Below are 18,116 nucleotides of genomic sequence, written 5' to 3' on the forward strand. Positions count from 1 at the left end.
ACACACACACACACACACACACACACACACACACACACACACACACAAAAGATGGCCGCCCTCATCGCATTATTGCACATTATTTGGATAAAAAAATTGCTGGTTGATATTTATGATATTTATGAAACTTTGCTAGCTGGATTTCCTCGTAGCTCCAGTGCAAGACGTTGGAAGGAAATCACACCAAAAACCACATTAGAATATCTACTGTGTAAAAATGTGAACCAGCGAGCAGATCCGGGGAAACTGGGTGACAAGGTCAGTGCAAGAAAAAAGCTAAATGAAATGGCCTTTAAATGTAGTTTTCCGCTGATCGTAAGAGCTTGTGTACACACACGTTTACTGACGGTAAACGAGAGACGGATGAGAGATGTGAGGGAAATAAGTGGAGATGTGATGTTTGTTGAGACACCTATAGGCCCTGCACTGTTCTCTCTCCCGTGTCAGGGCCCGAGTGACTGATGACCTCCCCGTCCATGCTGTTGAAACTTAATGATGTGACACTGAAGCGTTCCTGGAAATTCTCTCATCCGTCTACGCAGAATGGGGCGTGATTACGAAACACGCAGCACACCGATGACTGCGGTTCTGTCTCTAAATCACAGCTAATAAAATGTTAATCCTGCTCGGACTGGAGAGCTGCTAGACTTTAATTATGATGTGGACGTATAAATCGAATGATTTTACGATGAGGAACAATTGTGTACTCCATCAGCTTCAGTGAGAGCAGCTGTATATCACACGAGCAGTAAACATGGTGACTCAGCGCTATCATCATCCTCTAAATGATCTGAAAAAGATCCTCACAGGCTAATAACATTACACACCAAACCCAATATTCTGATAGCTGTATTTATCTGTCCATCTGTCTGGCTTTCATTATCTATCTATCTATCTATCTATCTATCTATCTATCTATCTATCTATCTATCTATCTATCTATCTATCTATCTATCTGTCTGTCTGTCTGTCTGTCTGTCTGTCTGTCTGTCTGTCTGTCTGTCTGTTCATTTGTCTGTCTATCTTTTATTGCCCTATCTATCTATCTATCTATCTATCTATCTATCTATCTATCTATCTATCTATCTATCTATCTATCTATCTATCTATCTGTCTGTCTGTCTCTGTCTGTCTGTCTGTCTGTCTGTCTGTCTGTTCATTTGTCTGTCTATCTTTTATTGCCCTATCTATCTATCTATCTATCTATCTATCTATCTATCTATCTATCTATCTATCTATCTATCTGTCTGTCTGTCTGTCTGTCTGTCTGTCTGTCTGTCTGTCTGTCTGTCTGTCTGTTCATTTGTCTGTCTATCTTTTATTGCCCTATCTATCTATCTATCTATCTATCTATCTATCTATCTATCTATCTATCTATCTATCTATCTATCTATCTATCTATCTATCTATCTATCTATCTATCTGTCTGTCTGTCTGTCTGTCTGTCTGTCTTTTATTGCCCCATCTATCTATCTATCTATCTATCTATCTATCTATCTATCTATCTATCTATCTATCTATCTATCTATCTGTCTGTCTGTCTGTCTGTCTATTCATTTGTCTGTCTATCTTTTATTGCCCTATCTATCTATCTATCTATCTATCTATCTATCTATCTATCTATCTATCTATCTATATCTATCTATCTATCTATCATCTATCTATCTATCTATCTATCTATCTATCTATCTATCTATCTATCTATCTATCTATCTATCTATCTATCTGTCTGTCTGTCTTTTATTGCCTCATCTGTCTGTCTGTCTATCTATCTATCTATCTATCTATCTATCTATCTATCTATCTATCTATCTATCTATCTATCTATCTATCTGTCTGTCTGTCTTTTATTGCCTCATCTGTCTATCTATCTATCTATCTATCTATCTATCTATCTATCTATCTATCTATCTATCTATCTATCTATCTATCTATCTATCTGTCTGTCTGTCTGTCTTTTATTGCCCCATCTGTCTGTCTATCTATCTATCTATCTATCTATCTATCTATCTATCTATCTATCTATCTATCTATCTATCTATCTATCTATCTATCTGTCTGTCTGTCTGTCTGTCTGTCTTCTAAAATATATCATTTCTCTACACAGGCTGCTGTGGGAATGACTGTTTATAGCTGCTGTAACATTAATTATAAACAGTCACTTTACAGCTTACTTAAATGTAAAAAAAAAAAAAAAAGAGCAATAATTGGCACATTGAAGAGAGTTTTCTTGTACATACAGTTAAATACTGACTCTGGTTTTCTATAAACTGTTCCACCACTGAACATTACATTTATTATATATTTATTATATTACATTATTTATTATATTATTTAGTGTCTATGTTGCTGTTGGTCCTGCCTCCTGGCTCCCATGCCGATCTTTCGTTCTGTAGCAGACGTGTGAAAAATGAAAAGTACACGTGGAAACTGAGACTTTCCTGAGAAATATGTTTCGCCTGCCGTGCGCTCTAAAAGCAACCTGCATGAGAAAGCAGATGTTTTTTTTCTGTGTAGAATTGAATTGAAATGAAATGAAGTGGTAGATTTTGCATGTGTTTTGGAAGACAGTGACCTGATTACGGCATAAAGGAGGCTATAAAGGAGACAACAGAAATTCGAGCACTTTGGTCTTCCTCATTTAAAAATTTTTGATTCTTCACTTCTCTTTAATGCATCGTAGCTCCACCCTATTTTAGACATTAAGGCTAGGGGAAATCAAGGCTGCATGAGACGTCCTCGTTCACTGACGTGTCAATTTAAACGTCTCTTATTGATGACGTGTTCATTAGTAACACATCAGTATTAAGTGTACTGTACATTTCACCAGTGTTTCCCAATCAGGTGTAAGTTTACCACTGGGGATATTCAGAGGAGGTGAAACAGGAGAAATTAACCTCAAAAATGTATGAATTGTAACTGGAATTAGTGATAATGTGAATGTCAAAAGTCTGGAAACACAGAGACGTTTAAGGTTTTTGAGAGACACGTGTATGTTCCTATTGTTTCTATGTGACAAACTCGGTAATCTAAAGAACAAATCTATAAATGTCCAGATGTCCCACTTCATTTCCATTAAAAATCCTTCCTCAGCATGAAGTACAGCTTCCCACACTCTCAGCATCCATCAGTTCATTTCTCCAAACATTCAAGTGAAATAATTTGCTGTGCATCTTGTAAAACTTCTTTACTGATTGGAGATTTATTTCTTGTGATCCAGTTCATCCCCGAGCAGATCAGCAGGATTTAGGAGTGGTGACTGGGCAGGTCACTGCATGATAGATCATATCTGTATTAAAATATGGCTGCACATCTCAGTGGTTTAACCTGTTTTAATGCATTTCTATCTATTATAATGTTATAATATTAATTATAACTTCAAAAACTATTAAAAATAAGATAACTTTAAATACACTCTTGGGTTGCCAGGTCCAGTATAAAACCCAAATAGAACATTTGATATGTTTTAGTGAACTGCTAAATAATCATTGCTAAATACATTGTCACATACATTTTCTGAAGTAGTATTTAAAAATAATTAATATTTTTATTAATATTAAAATTCATGTATCCAGAAGTGCTGACACACATTTATACTTTAAAATGAGTCTGTTATGGGTTTATTCATTTATTCACTTATTTAATGAACAAAGTTTTGTTTACAATATAGGTATATTAATTTGAATTATAATGAAAGACTTAATAAATAGATTCATACATTTAGTTTTTCGTTGAAGATTTAGCTGATTTATATTCATAAAATATATATTTTTAACAGATTTTTATTTATGCATAATAAATAATTATTTATCAATAAAATATAGAAGTAAACAAATAAAAATAGAGAAAATAAAGAACTAAACAAAAAAAAATGTAAAAGAAAAATAAGTACTTAAAGTTAAAATTTAATTCACAAAGAAAAACAGAACTGGCAACCCCGTCCTAAAGCGTTTCAATGCTTTGCGGTGACGTCACCGGCCGTTTTTACGGAAGTTATCGTTCATTGGTTGGGTATTTAAATGCCTCGATTTGATTGGCTGTTCCGGTTAAAGCTTTGCGTTTGAAATTTCCGGCGTGGTTTTGTTTGCTGCGGTGAAGTGAAGCCCAGTGTGCCGGTGAGTTCATCACTTTACTGTCATTTCATTGCAACATTACAGTTTGACGTTTTAAAATAAAAATTAAAAAAGCTATAATTTATGTATAATTCTATATTTATTCTGTTTAAATCGTCCTGATGGTGAATTTGGTAGATTTCTGCAAACAATCAAACCTTTTTTCATGGATTTAACCAAACATACATCTGTACATCTGTCCTCTAATAGTCAATATGAAATAACATTTTATTTATTATTATTATAATTATATTGTCCATGTAGACCATTTTGATTCGAAGTCAACAATCCAAATGCAAATAAAATAGTTTATATAGATTATTATATATTAGATATTTTAAATATATTATGCATGATCTAAAATAAGCTTTGTTTCTTAATATTTTTAATTTTTATGTTAATATTTGGGTGAAAATTTAGCATAGCTTATGATTAATACCCACACAAGAAATACTAATATAAAACTAATAATCACAATAATAACAGTAACACACAGTGCAGGTTTATTTAAAAGGTTTATAAAAGGTCATATTAAGCGTTTGATGAGCTTCAGAGGTGTGTGTGTGTGTGTGTGTGTGTGTGTTAGAGACAGTGTGAAATCCTGAGATAAACATGCAGAAACTGAATAGTAGTTTGTTTTACTCTCCAGTTCTCGAGTGGTTGCTCTTTGCAGTTTGTCCAGGGTCTGAGATGTTGCAGGTGGAGGATGGGGCGAGACTGGAGTGCAGTGTTGCAGTGGAGCGTGTGAGTGGAGCATCAGCAGGTCATGCGTTACAGCGGCGGGTTCTCCGCCGTGCTGCGGTCACTCTGGGCCGGGACGAGTTCCGTGAGCTGGTGCTGCGCGTTCAGGACGTCCGTGGTTCCCCCCCTGAGAGCTTTGCTTTACGTGATGACTTCCGTCTCTTCACACGCTTTGTCAAGGATGGAAAGTGTACGGTGAACTTTCCACAGAATAATGCACAGCTCCTGATCTCTGACTGTCCCCCTGACCGCCTGAAAACCTTCCTGAAGACCCTGAGTATAAAACATGAAGCGTCACGGGGAAGTAACCCAGTCAGTGAAAGGGCCAGGATGAGGGCGGGGGTGCCGAGGAGCTTCGAGATCATCAGCCCTGTGCAGCAGAAAGACATCCAGAAGGCCAACGAGTTGAGGAGTAAAGTGAACGCCCCGGTGCAGGTCAAAGCTCTGACTGAGAGAGCTGTGAACAGGACAGACGGCCGACAGCAGCTCAAACGACCCCGAGCGGATGGAGACACCAGCCTGGTATAATCAACACTGATCTACAATTCTTCTCCGACTTATGGTTATAATTAAACCATTTGAACAAAATAGACATTTTCTCTTTTTCTGGCAACCAAAATTACCAAATCTGATTCAGGTTCAGACTTTAGGCCGTGCCTCATACCCGAGGCTGCTGGTGTGAACTGACACTGAACTGTAATGACTGTTTTCATCTCTGATGGCTTTTTGTCCAGGTTTATGGATTTACATTTATATCTGAAAAAGTATCAGTGAATGTTTGAGACATTTAAAAAGCTTCAACAAACCTGATTTCAATCTAAACTTTAACCATTATTATTATTTTTATTTATTTATTACTTTCTCTCACACACACACACACACACACACACACACACACACACTCCAAACATGCAGCGTTTATCTTTGTCTTGAAGAATAATCCCAGTTTCTTGTCCTCTGTTTTCCAGGTTAAAACTCTTCATCCTCATAAGAAGCCTGTCCTCACGTTGCCAGTTGCTCAAAAACTCAGCAAAGAGCAGATGGCGGTTCTGAATGCAGTGTTGAGTGGGAAGAATGTGTTTTTTACTGGAAGTGCAGGTATTTAGAAGTTGTAGACATGTTGTCACAAATCTGAATGTTTGGTCAAAAATTTAGTGCCATAAGGATTTATGATGTTACGAGTTATTTATCATGTTTTAAAAACAATCGGTCGTGAACGCGATCACGGCGAGTGTTATTTGTGACAGAGCGCTCACTGTATCTACACTCTAATATTGTGCGTTTGTGTTGGAAGGTACGGGGAAGTCTTTCCTGCTGAAACGGATTGTGGGATCGCTGCCTCCTAAAAGCACCTACGCCACGGCCAGTACAGGTGTAGCTGCCTGTCATATAGGAGGGACGACATTACACAGTTTCGCAGGTTAGAGTTTATGATGGATAGTAGGAAGAGTGGATGGTATGATTGGTGGTTGGACGGACGGATGGATGGTATGATTGGTGGTTGGTTGGACGGATGGATGGATGGTATGATTGGTGGTTGGACGGACGGATGGATGGTATGATTGGTGGTTGGACCTGACGGATGGATGGTATGATTGGTGGTTGGTTGGACGGATGGATGGATGGTATGATTGGTGGTTGGACGGACGGATGGATGGTATGATTGGTGGTTGGACGGACGGATGGATGGTATGATTGGTGGTCGGTTGGACGGATGGATGGATGGTATGATTGCTGGTTGGACGGACGGATGGATGGATGGTATGATTCAGGGCATGTGCTTGAAATGAATGGAATGTTGGATGATTGATCTTTGGGGTTGTGATTGGAAGTTGAAGTTTAGATTGGATGGGGATTGCAGGATGGATATCTGGGTTAGATAATTGGGGGGGTGTAAATGGGTGGATTATTTGGGGTCGGCTGGATTTGGAGCGGATCTTTAAATGGGACTGAATGGGACAATAGCTTGGTGTTTGAGGAGGATATGAAATTGTAATAAGGTGGATTGGGATTAGAGGATTGATATTTTGGTTTGGATTATGGAATTGGTTTGGATGGATAGTTTGATTTAAGGTTTGATGAAAATTCAGATTAGATGGTGACTGGGTGGATTATAAAGTTGGGATTGGATCGAGTGGAATAGGATTGATATATGAGATGAAACTAATACTTTTAATCAATATAATAATTTTTTATTATTATCGATCTGTTTCACGGGTCTTGCTCTTTGATCGGTAAGGTATTGGTTCTGGTTCCGCTCCTCTGGATCAGTGTTTGGAGCTCGCACAGCGGCCCGGAGTCCTGCAGCACTGGACCAGCTGCAAACACCTCATTATCGACGAGATCTCCATGGTGGACGCAGAGTTCTTTGACAAGCTGGAATCCATCGCCAGGCACGTCAATAGTTTATTTTTCTGTATTTGCAGATTGAACGATGATCAATTTAATTTATTTCCTGCTGTCACATGTTCAGTAAAATGAAATAAAGTGGGTAAAAATATTTGATGAAGTACCATAAATGATCTGGCCAAAAGTTTGTGGACACCTGAGCATAAATGTGGAATGGAATGTTCAAAAAGGACCAATCTTATGTCCCTGATTTCCTCTTCTCTTCTGGGAAGTTGTTCCACTAGATATTGGAGTACGATTGAGCCACACAGGTGTTTAGTAAAGTCAGGTAATGCTGGAGGTGAGACGAGGATGCCTGGGGTACAGTCAGCATTTATTCAGAGCAGGCTACTCAAGAACTTCCATACACTTCCATCCCATGTAAAGTAGATCTTCATGGAGCTGGCTTTGTGCACAAGAGCATTGTCATCCTGGAGCAGGTTTGAGTCTCCTAGTTCAAATGAAGGGAAAATATCAAACTCCTGCATCCAAATAGATCATACAATTGTGTGCAGTAACAGTTTGGAGAAGAAGAATATAAGTCAGGTGTCCCAATACTTCTGGACATATACAATTTCATGTATTTTATGTAAATTAGTTTTGTGTGTGTGTGTGTGTGTGTGTGTGTGTAAGTAACTGAATACCGTACGATAAACGTCTGATTCTGACCTCACAATGAGGACATTTTATTGCGAATTAATGACTCTGAACATTACGTGTGTGTGTGTGTGTGTGTGTGTGTGTGTGTGTGTGTGTGTGTGTGTGTGTGTGTGTGTGTGTGTGTGTGTGTGTGGGAGGCTAAATGAGCTCTGTGCTTCTGGTTCTTGCAGGTCGATTAGAAGATCCACCGAGCCGTTCGGAGGAATTCAGCTGATCGTGTGTGGAGATTTTCTCCAGCTTCCTCCTGTGACTAAAGGAAAAGAGAAACCCAGCTTCTGCTTCCAGGTAGGAAATCGCACAAAATACGTCGTAACTCCGGGTTCGAGCTGCAACAAGAATCTCCCTGATTTTCTCATGTTTTATTGATTTACTTTAGTTTATAACTCGCATTAATGGCGTATGAATGTAATCATAGACGGAACTGTTTTTCTCCCAATTTAGTTTTATATTGTGAATTTTTGTTATTGAATATGACATCTAAATACTGTCAATTTATAATACTAATAATTACTAAAACTATAAATTACATTAAATACTTTATTACATTATAATAAATATTTCATATAATATATTACATTAATTACATAAATTACTATAAAATACAATTATGCTTTATGCAATTTATTACTTTTATTTAATTTTTTAATTTTTACTTTTATTTTATTTAATGGCCCATTTGTTTTTTAAAATATTAGTTTTATAATCTTATTTATTACAATTTTTATTTAATTCTTAATTTTTTATTTAAAAAAAAATTCCTTATTTTTGATTTTCTACTACAGGGTCCTTGTCTTTCTAAACTTACCCTTCCCCCCCCCTTTCCTATTTAATTATATTTGTTTTTGTGCTTTTTATAATTTGCCTTTTTTCTTTTTTTGTAAAACACTGAAACACGCCTGCCCTTTTTAGTAATCCATATAAATGCTTTATATCATTCTACATTTTTTCCTTCTAAAGAGACGAGACTTATTAAATTTCCTTCTGGATGCTGATCCAATTATTTCACAAAAGCAAGAGGGGGAAAAAAGGGGGATTCTAATGGAGCCCTGTTTCATTATGAAACTCTTTTTACTTGTTCTCTGGGTTGAGTAAACACTCATCAGTCGTATTTCTGTGTTTTTGTACATTGTGCTTCTCCTTCATTAACAAAAAAAAAACAATCAGTAAATCAGAGCCCTTTCATGTGTCCGTGACTGAAAACCCAACGGATTTATGAGCTAAAGGATGAGTGTTTTTACTCTGTCTAATCACGTAGGGTTTTTTTTTGGGCTCCTTCTTGTTACTAGGCAACATGAATTATTCATATTTGTTCCGTTTGCGCTTTTACACTAATTAGCAACCAGTTCGGAGTGGACCATTTAAGCGTGTTCTTGGTGTTCCTCAGGGGAGGAGCTGGCGGAAGTGCATCCATGTGAACATGGAGCTGACTGAGGTACGCAGGCAGACGGACCGCACCTTCATCTCGCTGCTGCAGGCTGTACGAGTGGGCAGGTAACAACATCTAGAGGATCGTGATCTTCAGCTTGTTGTTGTTCGTTTTCAATGAAATCATTGATCTAAGTACTTCCTGTTTTTTTTTTTTTTTTTCCTTCTTTCCCCCAGAGTCACTGAGGAAGTCACTGCCCGGCTCCTGAGGAGCGCCAGCAACCCCATCGAGCGGGATGGTATCGTAGCGACCAGGCTGTGCACACACAAGGACGACGTGGAGCTCACTAACGAGAACAAACTCCAGCAGCTGCCAGGTGTGTTGGAACATTTCAAGCTGTGAGACACATCGATGCTTCTTCTCACAGGTTCCAGGATGTTTGGTTCCTCTGACAATCATAGTATATTGTGAATCTATAGCACAATTCCAAAAATATTCTCCAGACCTTCAGAGACTCCACCAGTACATTTCACATCTGTCTGGTTTTAGGACCCTTGCGTGTGTTCCAGGCTCTGGACAGTGACCCCGTGTTGGTCAAAACCATCGATGCACAAAGTCCAGTGGGCCACACGTTACAGCTGAAAGTGGGCGCTCAGGTGAGAGCTAGCATGCTCTTGTAGCTCATTTTCAGCTATTATTAAATATGTAAACAACTTCATATCTTTTTGCTTGGGATTTGCTTTTAAAGGTTATGCTGACCAAGAACCTGGATGTACAGAGAGGCCTGGTGAACGGTGCGAGAGGCGTCGTGGTTGACTTTCTACCAGGAAATCAAGGTATAAACTAAAGATCTGTTATATCATATGTTTGTATTAATGACTTCGTTCTGCTACGTTGTTGTGAATATCCCCAATTCAGGTTCTGCGAAGTTTAATCTGCATGTTTATTACGTTCCGCAGACGCTCTTATCCAGAGAAACTCGATCAGGAACGCATCCTTGTGTAAATCTGAAACTGAGAAAATCCAGAGAACATTTTCAGCCGACTGAAGATGAAATTCTCTAAATAACATCCCGTTCGGTCTCCCAGACTTCACCCTAACTGCTTATTTAATGCTTTGTCATTCGTGCACTTTACCTACATGCAAATGAGCGTCTCTGGTAGAGCGATTAATTGGTACTGATAGCTGATTGCTGGGAAAATCCGTTCAATCAGCTTCCGGTCCGCTGTCATTACTAGAGCGGCCTCTAGTGGCGAATCACTGACACTACGTGTTTGTTTTTTTGCTCGCTTGTTTTTATTCATATAATTTAGCACATTTTTATAGTTTAATACTGTTTTTTGATATTTTTTTTTAATGCTTGTAATAAAGTTAGTAGTAGTTTGTAGTAAAGTTCTATTTTACATGGAGGTTTATGTTCGTTTTTTTTTTATCCAGTATTTATATTGAATTGATTGATCGTTTATCACGAGGTACGATAAAATCCACTGTCGGGAACCTCTAAAGCACGATTTGCATTTTGCAACGAATCTGCACACGTACATGTAACTTGGGCAGAAAATGTTAGTTCGGTGTGTAATTGTTGGAAAAATCGCCAGGAAGTAATAAGGTTCAGGTGTAACAGGGGGTAAATTTTTGTTTAAAACAATAAGATTAATACAAAATAATACCCAAGCCCTCGTCAATATATAATGAATGTATTGCTATTTTTATTCTTCTCCCTACTACAGCTGTCCTTGGACTAATCTTGTAGTGATGTAATAATCGAATCATCTGCATGTCCGGTATCTGGTTCTCTCTGTGCATCAGGTCTCCCAAGAGTGCGCTTCCTGTGCGGCGCTGTGGAAGTGATGAAGCGCGAGCGCTGGACGTTTAAGGCGGCTGGGGGCGTGTACCTGAGTCGCCAGCAGCTCCCGTTAAAGCTGGCCTGGGCCATCTCCATCCACAAGAGTCAAGTAAGGGCTCCTCTGACTCATAGATTCAACCTCTGCAGGCCACTGAGTCAGACCTGATTCACCGCTGACGTCTTAACCTTCCATATCAGCTTTTAAAAAAGAAGTCTCAGTGACTCGTTCGTTTACAGAGACATTTATAACATTAGTGTAGATTACAGATTTCTTTATTTCATCGCAGCCGCAGTGCGTCGGAAGCTTTACCCGCTGCCTCCAGGCCACATGCCAGCAGAACTAATGGCTTTCAATTAGCTGTAGATGGAGCTCTGGGTAATTAGGCTTATTGGCTACAGATGGAAGTGCATCATGCATGCTTTTGATTGCTCGGTTCCGGTGACACGAGCTACAGAGGCTTGCGCTTGTTGTGGTTTTTTTTTTTTTTTAATACAGTTGCCCTGTAAACAATATGGAGGATTATTTTGATGAACTATATGGCAAAAAACGTATGATCATCGCACCCATATGCTCCTGAACATCACAATGAGCTCTGTCTCTTATAATAAACTCCACTTTTCATGGGAAGGCTTTAAACGAGATTTTGGGGATGAGGAATCGTTCAGCTTCAGGAGCTTTAGTGAGATCAGGTACTGATGATTGAGGAGGGAAGGAGTCTCCAGTTCCAGGTCATTTTAAGTGTTGATGGTTGCAATCGGTTATGAGCAGAACATTCGAGCAGGTCCTCACAGAGTTTGTTTTGGTACTTGGACCCCTGATTATTTTGTTAATTACAGCGTAATTGAACACCGCTAGATTTTGACTTGTTGCTCCTGGCTTCGTTACAGGGCATGACTCTGGACTGCGTGGAGATCTCTCTGGCTCGTGTGTTCGAGAGCGGACAGGCGTACGTCGCGCTGTCTCGAGCTCGCAGTCTGGAGGGTCTCCGTGTCCTGGACTTCGACCCGCGAGTGGTCCAGGCCAACGCTGACGTCCTGATGTTCTATAAGAAGCTGAAGCGAGATCGACTCCTCCTGCAGGTCAGTGCCACCGTGGGCTGTTTCTCAGTCACTCTGATTACTGCACTTTACTGTTCCAGACTGATAAAGAGGGATGAATGTGGCGCCATAAATATTCCTGTACAGGAAGCAGGAGAATTGAGCGCTAAAAGGCCGAGATGGATCGTCTGTAGCAGGCGGCTCGATTCTGTATTGAGTGGGACTCGTTATACCCACAGGGGACATTTATTTTCCAGCATGTCGTCTTCCCTGACAAGCAAATGTTCATTTTTCTGGATAAAAAGATTTGAATGTTTTAGAGATAAATCATTTATAAAACCTTTAGAGAATGTCGAAAGAGGGAACGTTCTGGTTTTATTAGTTTACAGACATAACGGACGTGTCGGAGGGGGTGGGTGCAGGTCACAGAGAGCTAATGGATGAGATGGGGGGGGGATATGTGGGCGTGGCCAGATCAGGCTAAGTTGATTAGCTGGACAGGGGGGAGGAGCCAGATGGTACAGTGTATAGCTCTAAATAGAGGACAAACCAAATATTAATTGTAAATATGTAAACTATATGATTTTCATAGTTTTTATAGCATCAGCACACCATAGGAAATTTATTGTACTGTAAATAGAACACATGATGCTTCTGATTCTAAACAAAAAATACGATTGGAAAAACACTGTGTAACTAAATGTTCCTAAAATGTAGTTGCTGACGTGTTTTTTTTTGGGGTTTTTTTTGGCAACAATTCAAACTCTGGTTGTGTTTACAGTCCTCCATGAATGACTTTGTTGGGAAAAGCAACAAGGAGAATCAAATCTGGTGAAGATCTCCACGCCACGACCCTGTGCACTGTGTGTACGACCGGAATCGATAGATTTCTCTTTTTTTTTTAATTATTATTAATTTATTTTTTTATTATTAATTTATCATGGCTTTCTATTTGACCTCATCATGGTGGTGTTGAAATGTTATACTGTACGTGTATGCATTTTGGTTTTTCAAGTCCATTTTATTTTTTATTAAATAATTTTTTTAAAGATGTTTGTTTGTTTGTTTGTTTTTCTCCTTTGCATTAGTTCTTTTTATGTAAACCACAGCGCCTTTTTCAATTATACAAAAAAAATAAAATCTGCAAAAACTAGCTCGTTCGTAAATCTCGGCTCATGTGCCGTTGACTCTGCTGCCACCTCGTGGTCTATCTGCAGAACTGCAGGCGTCCTTCTTCACAGCCACTTAAAATTCTTATGTATCCACTGAGCAGGTGAAGGTTAAGGGCCTTGCTCAAGGGCCCAGCTGTGTCAGCTTGGTGGTGCTGGGATTTGACCTCAAGACCTTCTGAGCTCAAGTCGAACATCTTTTTAACTTGGTTAAGCCTGATTTTCTAAATTAAAATAATGATACATAAAAAGCAAAATGGTGTTGAGAGAAAATTGGAAGAAATAAAAATGTCTGTCATTGTGACTATTTTTCTCAGCTAAACAACGACCCGAAAAGTAGACCACATAAATTAAACACGGGAGAAAGATTTTTGGACTTTGCTGTAAAAGGGCTTATGGAATAAACTATAAATCAGTGATTTGAATTGGAAAATTAATCCATATTTGTATTCATACTGACACATACAGTGAGTTATTATATATTATTACAGTCATTATTCACAGATACACACTGTTATGAATGCGGAATAAAAAAGAAAGTAGGGGCAGTGCAGCTTAATACAATGAACTAAAGAGCTTGTGTGCGGCCTGAAAGAACAAAATCATAATAAACCGGCGGCAGGGTCGTGGGGGACGAGGGTCAATGATGCACGTGAGGAGTAAAGGCTGGTCCGTGTGGTTCCGATCCAACAGACGAGCTCCTGTAGCTCAAACTGCTGAAGAAGTTCATGATGAGTTCATTGATGCTCGACAAGTCAGGACTGTTTTCAAGATGCACTTATTTGCTACATGTAAACACTAATAATCACATCCAATCACACCATTACATCCTGCTTCACTTCATCATCATCAGTGCTGAACTTCATCTCACTGCAGATTCCAGCTTCTCTGTGCTGGTCCACATCAGAAAGCTCTCTCTCTCTCTCTCTCTCTCTCTCTCTCTCTCTCTCTCTCTCTCTCTCTCTCTCTCTCTCTATATATATATTTTAGAAAGGATATTATTTTATATACTTAAAGTTAAGGCATTTAATGAATGTGATTTATTGGGTTAATAGCTAATAATTATTATTTATGTTTTTAATTAATAAATAAATAACAGGAAGTCTTACCTCTGGCTCTCTGTGTGTGATCATTTCTTTTTCATGAACTATGTTTTAAGTGTATAAAACTTTCCTAAAATAACTTTATAATCACACACACACACACACACACACACACACACAGAGAAAGTTGCTTGAATAACATAGTTTCTTTTTTTTTGTACTTCTTAAAAGTACTGGTGTGTTTTATTTTTTTATTCAATGTTATAAAAACAACACAAACACTATTGATACTATATATTTTATAAAATTATATAATATTTAATGAAACTCTTGTGAGATCATCAGTACAAAGAAATATCTATTTTCAGTTAACAATTTAGTAAATAACTTTGAAGCATCCGTGCGGTTTGAATGATAAGTAACAGTAATTATATAGTAGTATATTAGTAATAATATTAATTCTAAAATGTCTCAAAATGAATAAAATGCTGTTTTAGTATTCAAATGTTTAATTCAACCTAGGATTAATGAGTCGTCAGGACGGAACCAACGACACCTGTTTGTTGTGAGTCGCGGACTCTTTTATCGGTGACACCTAAAAATGGCGGCGCACGTGAAAAAGGCATTTTTGATAAACAAGTTCAAAGACTCGATTTGTTTTATTCAGCGACGGAATCGAGTTAAAACAAAATGGGTAAAATGTATAGATATTTCTTTTTTGGGCATTTATTCAAGTAAATCCAGAGACTTTGAAAAGTATTGTTTTCTTTTATAATAATAATAATAATAATAATAATAGCAGCAATAATGACTTTATTTACATGTAAGTTGCAGCTTAAAACGCTACTCATTATATGCAGTACCACGTAAAAAAGATCCTAAATATTTAGCAATAGATCAAATTTTGCTGAAAATAATTTCTCTGCCTTGTGGAAATTATTTTAAATATAATTTTTAGGTGTCTCCTAAATATATAAAAAGGTGCTGGTGTTTAATGCATTTTTAGTTACGAAGAAATAAGGCAGAAACATGATCACACTGCACAAGCACTAATTCACTTTTGTTTATTCTCCACCAGGCCAGCACCAGAGCGAAGATCTTAGCCTCATCCCTCGCCCTGCAGCATTTCGATGCCACCTATAAGAACTATTTTGGGAAGCTGTGGCCGTCCGTTCGCCTGGCGATGTTATCGGAGCAGAAGTACGGAGCCTTGATGAACAACTTCGCCTCTAACGCAGACGTGATCTCGACTTTACGATCTCAAGGCTGCAGAGACTTCACCAGAGAACGAGACAGACACGAGGTTTCGGATGAACAAAATGATTGTTCTTCCACAGACCGGATTCGTGTCAACCCGAATATCCAGTGTTTTGTCTTCCCGAGAGGGGACATAACCCGATTCAAACCTGCCAGGTAGCGAAAGACTTCTTCATAGATCCTCTTTATGTGACTAGCGCATGATATTTCATGTGTCTTGTTTCTCTCAGACCAGACAGCACAGGATTACTGAGTTATTATCTCCTGGACGCGGCTTCTGTCCTCCCCGTGTTGGCGCTGGATGTCCAGCCGGGTCAAACCGTCTTGGACTTGTGTGCCGGACCTGGAGGAAAGACTCTCGCCATCCTGCAGACGCAAGCCGTCCGTATGTCTACCTTTCTGGTTATGGTGGTGTTCCATATTAAATTAAAGTGTGTCCCTGATTGAAGTTTTCTCACAGGGTTTTTGTGGGCCAATGACTTGTCTGGGTCTCGCACAACCCGGCTGCAGAGAACGCTCCAGAGCTACGTGCCCAAAGAGCTGAGAAGTGACGACAAGGTCCGTGTCACGTCCCTTGACGGTCGCAAGTGGAGGAATATGGAAGATGTGGAGTTTGACAGAGTGAGTATCAGTGAGGAAGGAAAACAGGGAGATCTCGCTCTCTGTCTTCCTTTCCCTCTCTTATTGCTTTTTCTGTCTCTCTTCTCCTTTCTATCGCTCCTCTCAGGTGTTAGTAGACGTCCCCTGTACCACAGACAGACATTCCCTGATGGAGGATGAGAACAACATCTTTAAAAGATCCAGGACTAAAGAGAGACAGATGCTTCCTTTACTGCAGATGGAACTCCTGCTGTGAGTAAAAAAAAAAAAAATCAGTCGTTTTGTTTTAAAAATCATCTTAAAATAAAATTCCTCGATCACCACAGGAATTAAAGGTAATTCCCAGTGCAGCAGCAACATCGGTCTGTTTTACACATTGATATGGTTTTATTACAATATTAACACTGTCCTCATGATGCTCAGTGGTTTATTGAGAAATATTTTCCGAAGTCTTTTGTTTTTCTCTCTGTTGGAAAGCAAAAAATTAATAAAACAATAAAATAAAATAAAGTGAAGCAGGTGCTGCTTGAGCCTAAAATAGAAGAGGCTGGAAGAGAGATCACATGATTGTTTCCAAGATGTTGTAAAAAAGTCCTTGGACTTGGATTGAAGGGGGGGGGGATGTAACAGAGAATTTAGATTGCTGTTCTGATTGAAATTAATAATGAATTCAACTGATTGGCGTCTGCTTTGGGACTGATGTGTCCTCCTGTCCTCCTCGTCCTTGCTCTCATGCAGGGCAGGGCTCCGGGCGACTCGTCCAGGCGGAGAGCTGCTCTACTCCACCTGCTCTCTGTCTCAGCTGCAGAACGAGTGTGTGGTGGAGCAGGCGCTCCGTCTCGCTCAGCAGGAGATGGACATCACGGCTCGAGTGCAGGACCTCAGCAGCTTCACTCGTCTCTTCTCAGACACGTTTCACTTCGCTCCTCGGCCGGCGCTCGGGGAACTCGTCCTCCCGCACTTGTGCGCAAATTTCGGCCCGATTTACTTGTGCAAACTGCTGCGGGTCAGCTGAAGAAGCTCGGCATGCATGTGTAGATACGACCTGACTGCTTTCCCAGCTGTGTGTACGCTCAGTGCCGCAATGCTGCCCCCTGCTGGTGTTATTAAAATGTCTTTGCAGAGCAAAACTGACTGAATAGATCAAAATAATGCTTCATTTTCTTTACACATTTTATATACGACTCGTTACATCTACAATCTTTTGCTCCACATCTCACACACAGATAAAGTAGTGACAGAACACTACAGTTATTTACCTGAAAGAGAAACAGATTGTTATGGTCAAATAATAATAAAGCTTTTGGAGTAACTCCTGGTGAAGTTTTTCATTCTGTTTATCATTTAAATGTTTTCTTTTCTAGTTCTTTAAATGCATCTTGTGCCTCAAGTCGTTAATCAAAATTCACCATAGAAGTTCCACCACATGCAGAACTCCTTCATGGAGCTCAGTGAGGTCGTCAGGAAATGTATCCATCTGCTGTCTCACTCTGGATGGAACTGGAGCTGGATGTTACTATGGTTACAGGTTTTTATTAGCAAATTCATTTTAGCGCATTCAATTGATTTTTAATTAAATTAGCGCATTCATTTAGATTTAAATACAAACTACATGTGAACTATCTAAACTACAAGCCAATCACAATTCAGCATTCACACTGAACTTCCTCCAGCCAATCACAATCCAGCATTCACACTGAACCTCTTCCAGCCAATCACAATCCAGCATTCACACTGAACCTCTTCCAGCCAATCACAATTCAGCATTCACACTGAACTTCCTTCAGCCAATCACAATCTAGCATTCACTCTGAACTTCTTCCAGCCAATCACAATCCAGCATTCACACTGAACCTCTTCCAGTCAATCACAATTCAGCATTCACACTGAACTTCC

The 18,116-nt window shown here is 39.2% G+C and overlaps 2 protein-coding genes across 3 annotated transcripts; both read left to right on the forward strand.

Annotated features, from left to right (window-relative positions):
• The first annotated feature begins 4,016 nt into the window (after positions 1-4,016).
• pif1 (PIF1 5'-to-3' DNA helicase homolog (S. cerevisiae)) lies at positions 4,017-13,202 on the forward strand. Of its 2 annotated transcripts, none has more exons than XM_046875910.1 (13): positions 4,017-4,115; positions 4,786-5,375; positions 5,822-5,951; positions 6,148-6,273; positions 7,093-7,246; positions 8,072-8,186; positions 9,286-9,392; positions 9,504-9,643; positions 9,817-9,923; positions 10,016-10,103; positions 11,077-11,222; positions 12,002-12,193; positions 12,933-13,202. In XM_046875910.1, exons 2-13 carry the CDS (start codon positions 4,803-4,805, stop codon positions 12,984-12,986), a joined length of 1,932 nt encoding a protein of 643 aa, XP_046731866.1. In that variant the 5' UTR covers positions 4,017-4,115; positions 4,786-4,802; the 3' UTR covers positions 12,987-13,202. The 2 variants fall into 2 exon arrangements, with proteins under 2 accessions (XP_046731866.1, XP_046731868.1); XM_046875912.1 differs by having other exon boundaries at positions 4,085-4,115; positions 4,762-5,375.
• Positions 13,203-14,918: 1,716 nt separating this feature from the next.
• On the forward strand, positions 14,919-17,532 carry nsun4 (NOP2/Sun RNA methyltransferase 4). The gene is made up of 6 exons (XM_046876733.1): positions 14,919-15,057; positions 15,442-15,776; positions 15,851-16,005; positions 16,081-16,241; positions 16,348-16,472; positions 16,959-17,532. The coding sequence occupies exons 1-6, from the start codon at positions 14,965-14,967 to the stop codon at positions 17,233-17,235; spliced, it is 1,146 nt and encodes a 381-aa protein (XP_046732689.1). The 5' UTR covers positions 14,919-14,964; the 3' UTR covers positions 17,236-17,532.
• Positions 17,533-18,116: the final 584 nt, after the last annotated feature.

Source organism: Silurus meridionalis, chromosome 20, assembly GCF_014805685.1.
Source record: "Silurus meridionalis isolate SWU-2019-XX chromosome 20, ASM1480568v1, whole genome shotgun sequence".
Taxonomy (NCBI): domain Eukaryota; kingdom Metazoa; phylum Chordata; class Actinopteri; order Siluriformes; family Siluridae; genus Silurus; species Silurus meridionalis.

What these genes read in the sequence shown, in the direction of transcription:
- pif1 (XM_046875910.1), top strand. Translation starts at nt 4,803, where the DNA reads ATGTTGCAGGTGGAGGATGGGGCGAGACTGGAGTGCAGTGTTGCAGTG. An exon ending in GACATTACACAGTTTCGCAG is followed by an intron (nt 6,274 to 7,092) that starts GTTAGAGTTTAT and finishes TTGATCGGTAAG; the next exon opens with GTATTGGTTCTGGTTCCGCT. An exon ending in CAAACTCCAGCAGCTGCCAG is followed by an intron (nt 9,644 to 9,816) that starts GTGTGTTGGAAC and finishes GTCTGGTTTTAG; the next exon opens with GACCCTTGCGTGTGTTCCAG.
- nsun4 (XM_046876733.1), top strand. Translation starts at nt 14,965, where the DNA reads ATGGCGGCGCACGTGAAAAAGGCATTTTTGATAAACAAGTTCAAAGAC. An exon ending in ACCCGATTCAAACCTGCCAG is followed by an intron (nt 15,777 to 15,850) that starts GTAGCGAAAGAC and finishes TGTTTCTCTCAG; the next exon opens with ACCAGACAGCACAGGATTAC. An exon ending in CTGCAGATGGAACTCCTGCT is followed by an intron (nt 16,473 to 16,958) that starts GTGAGTAAAAAA and finishes GCTCTCATGCAG; the next exon opens with GGCAGGGCTCCGGGCGACTC.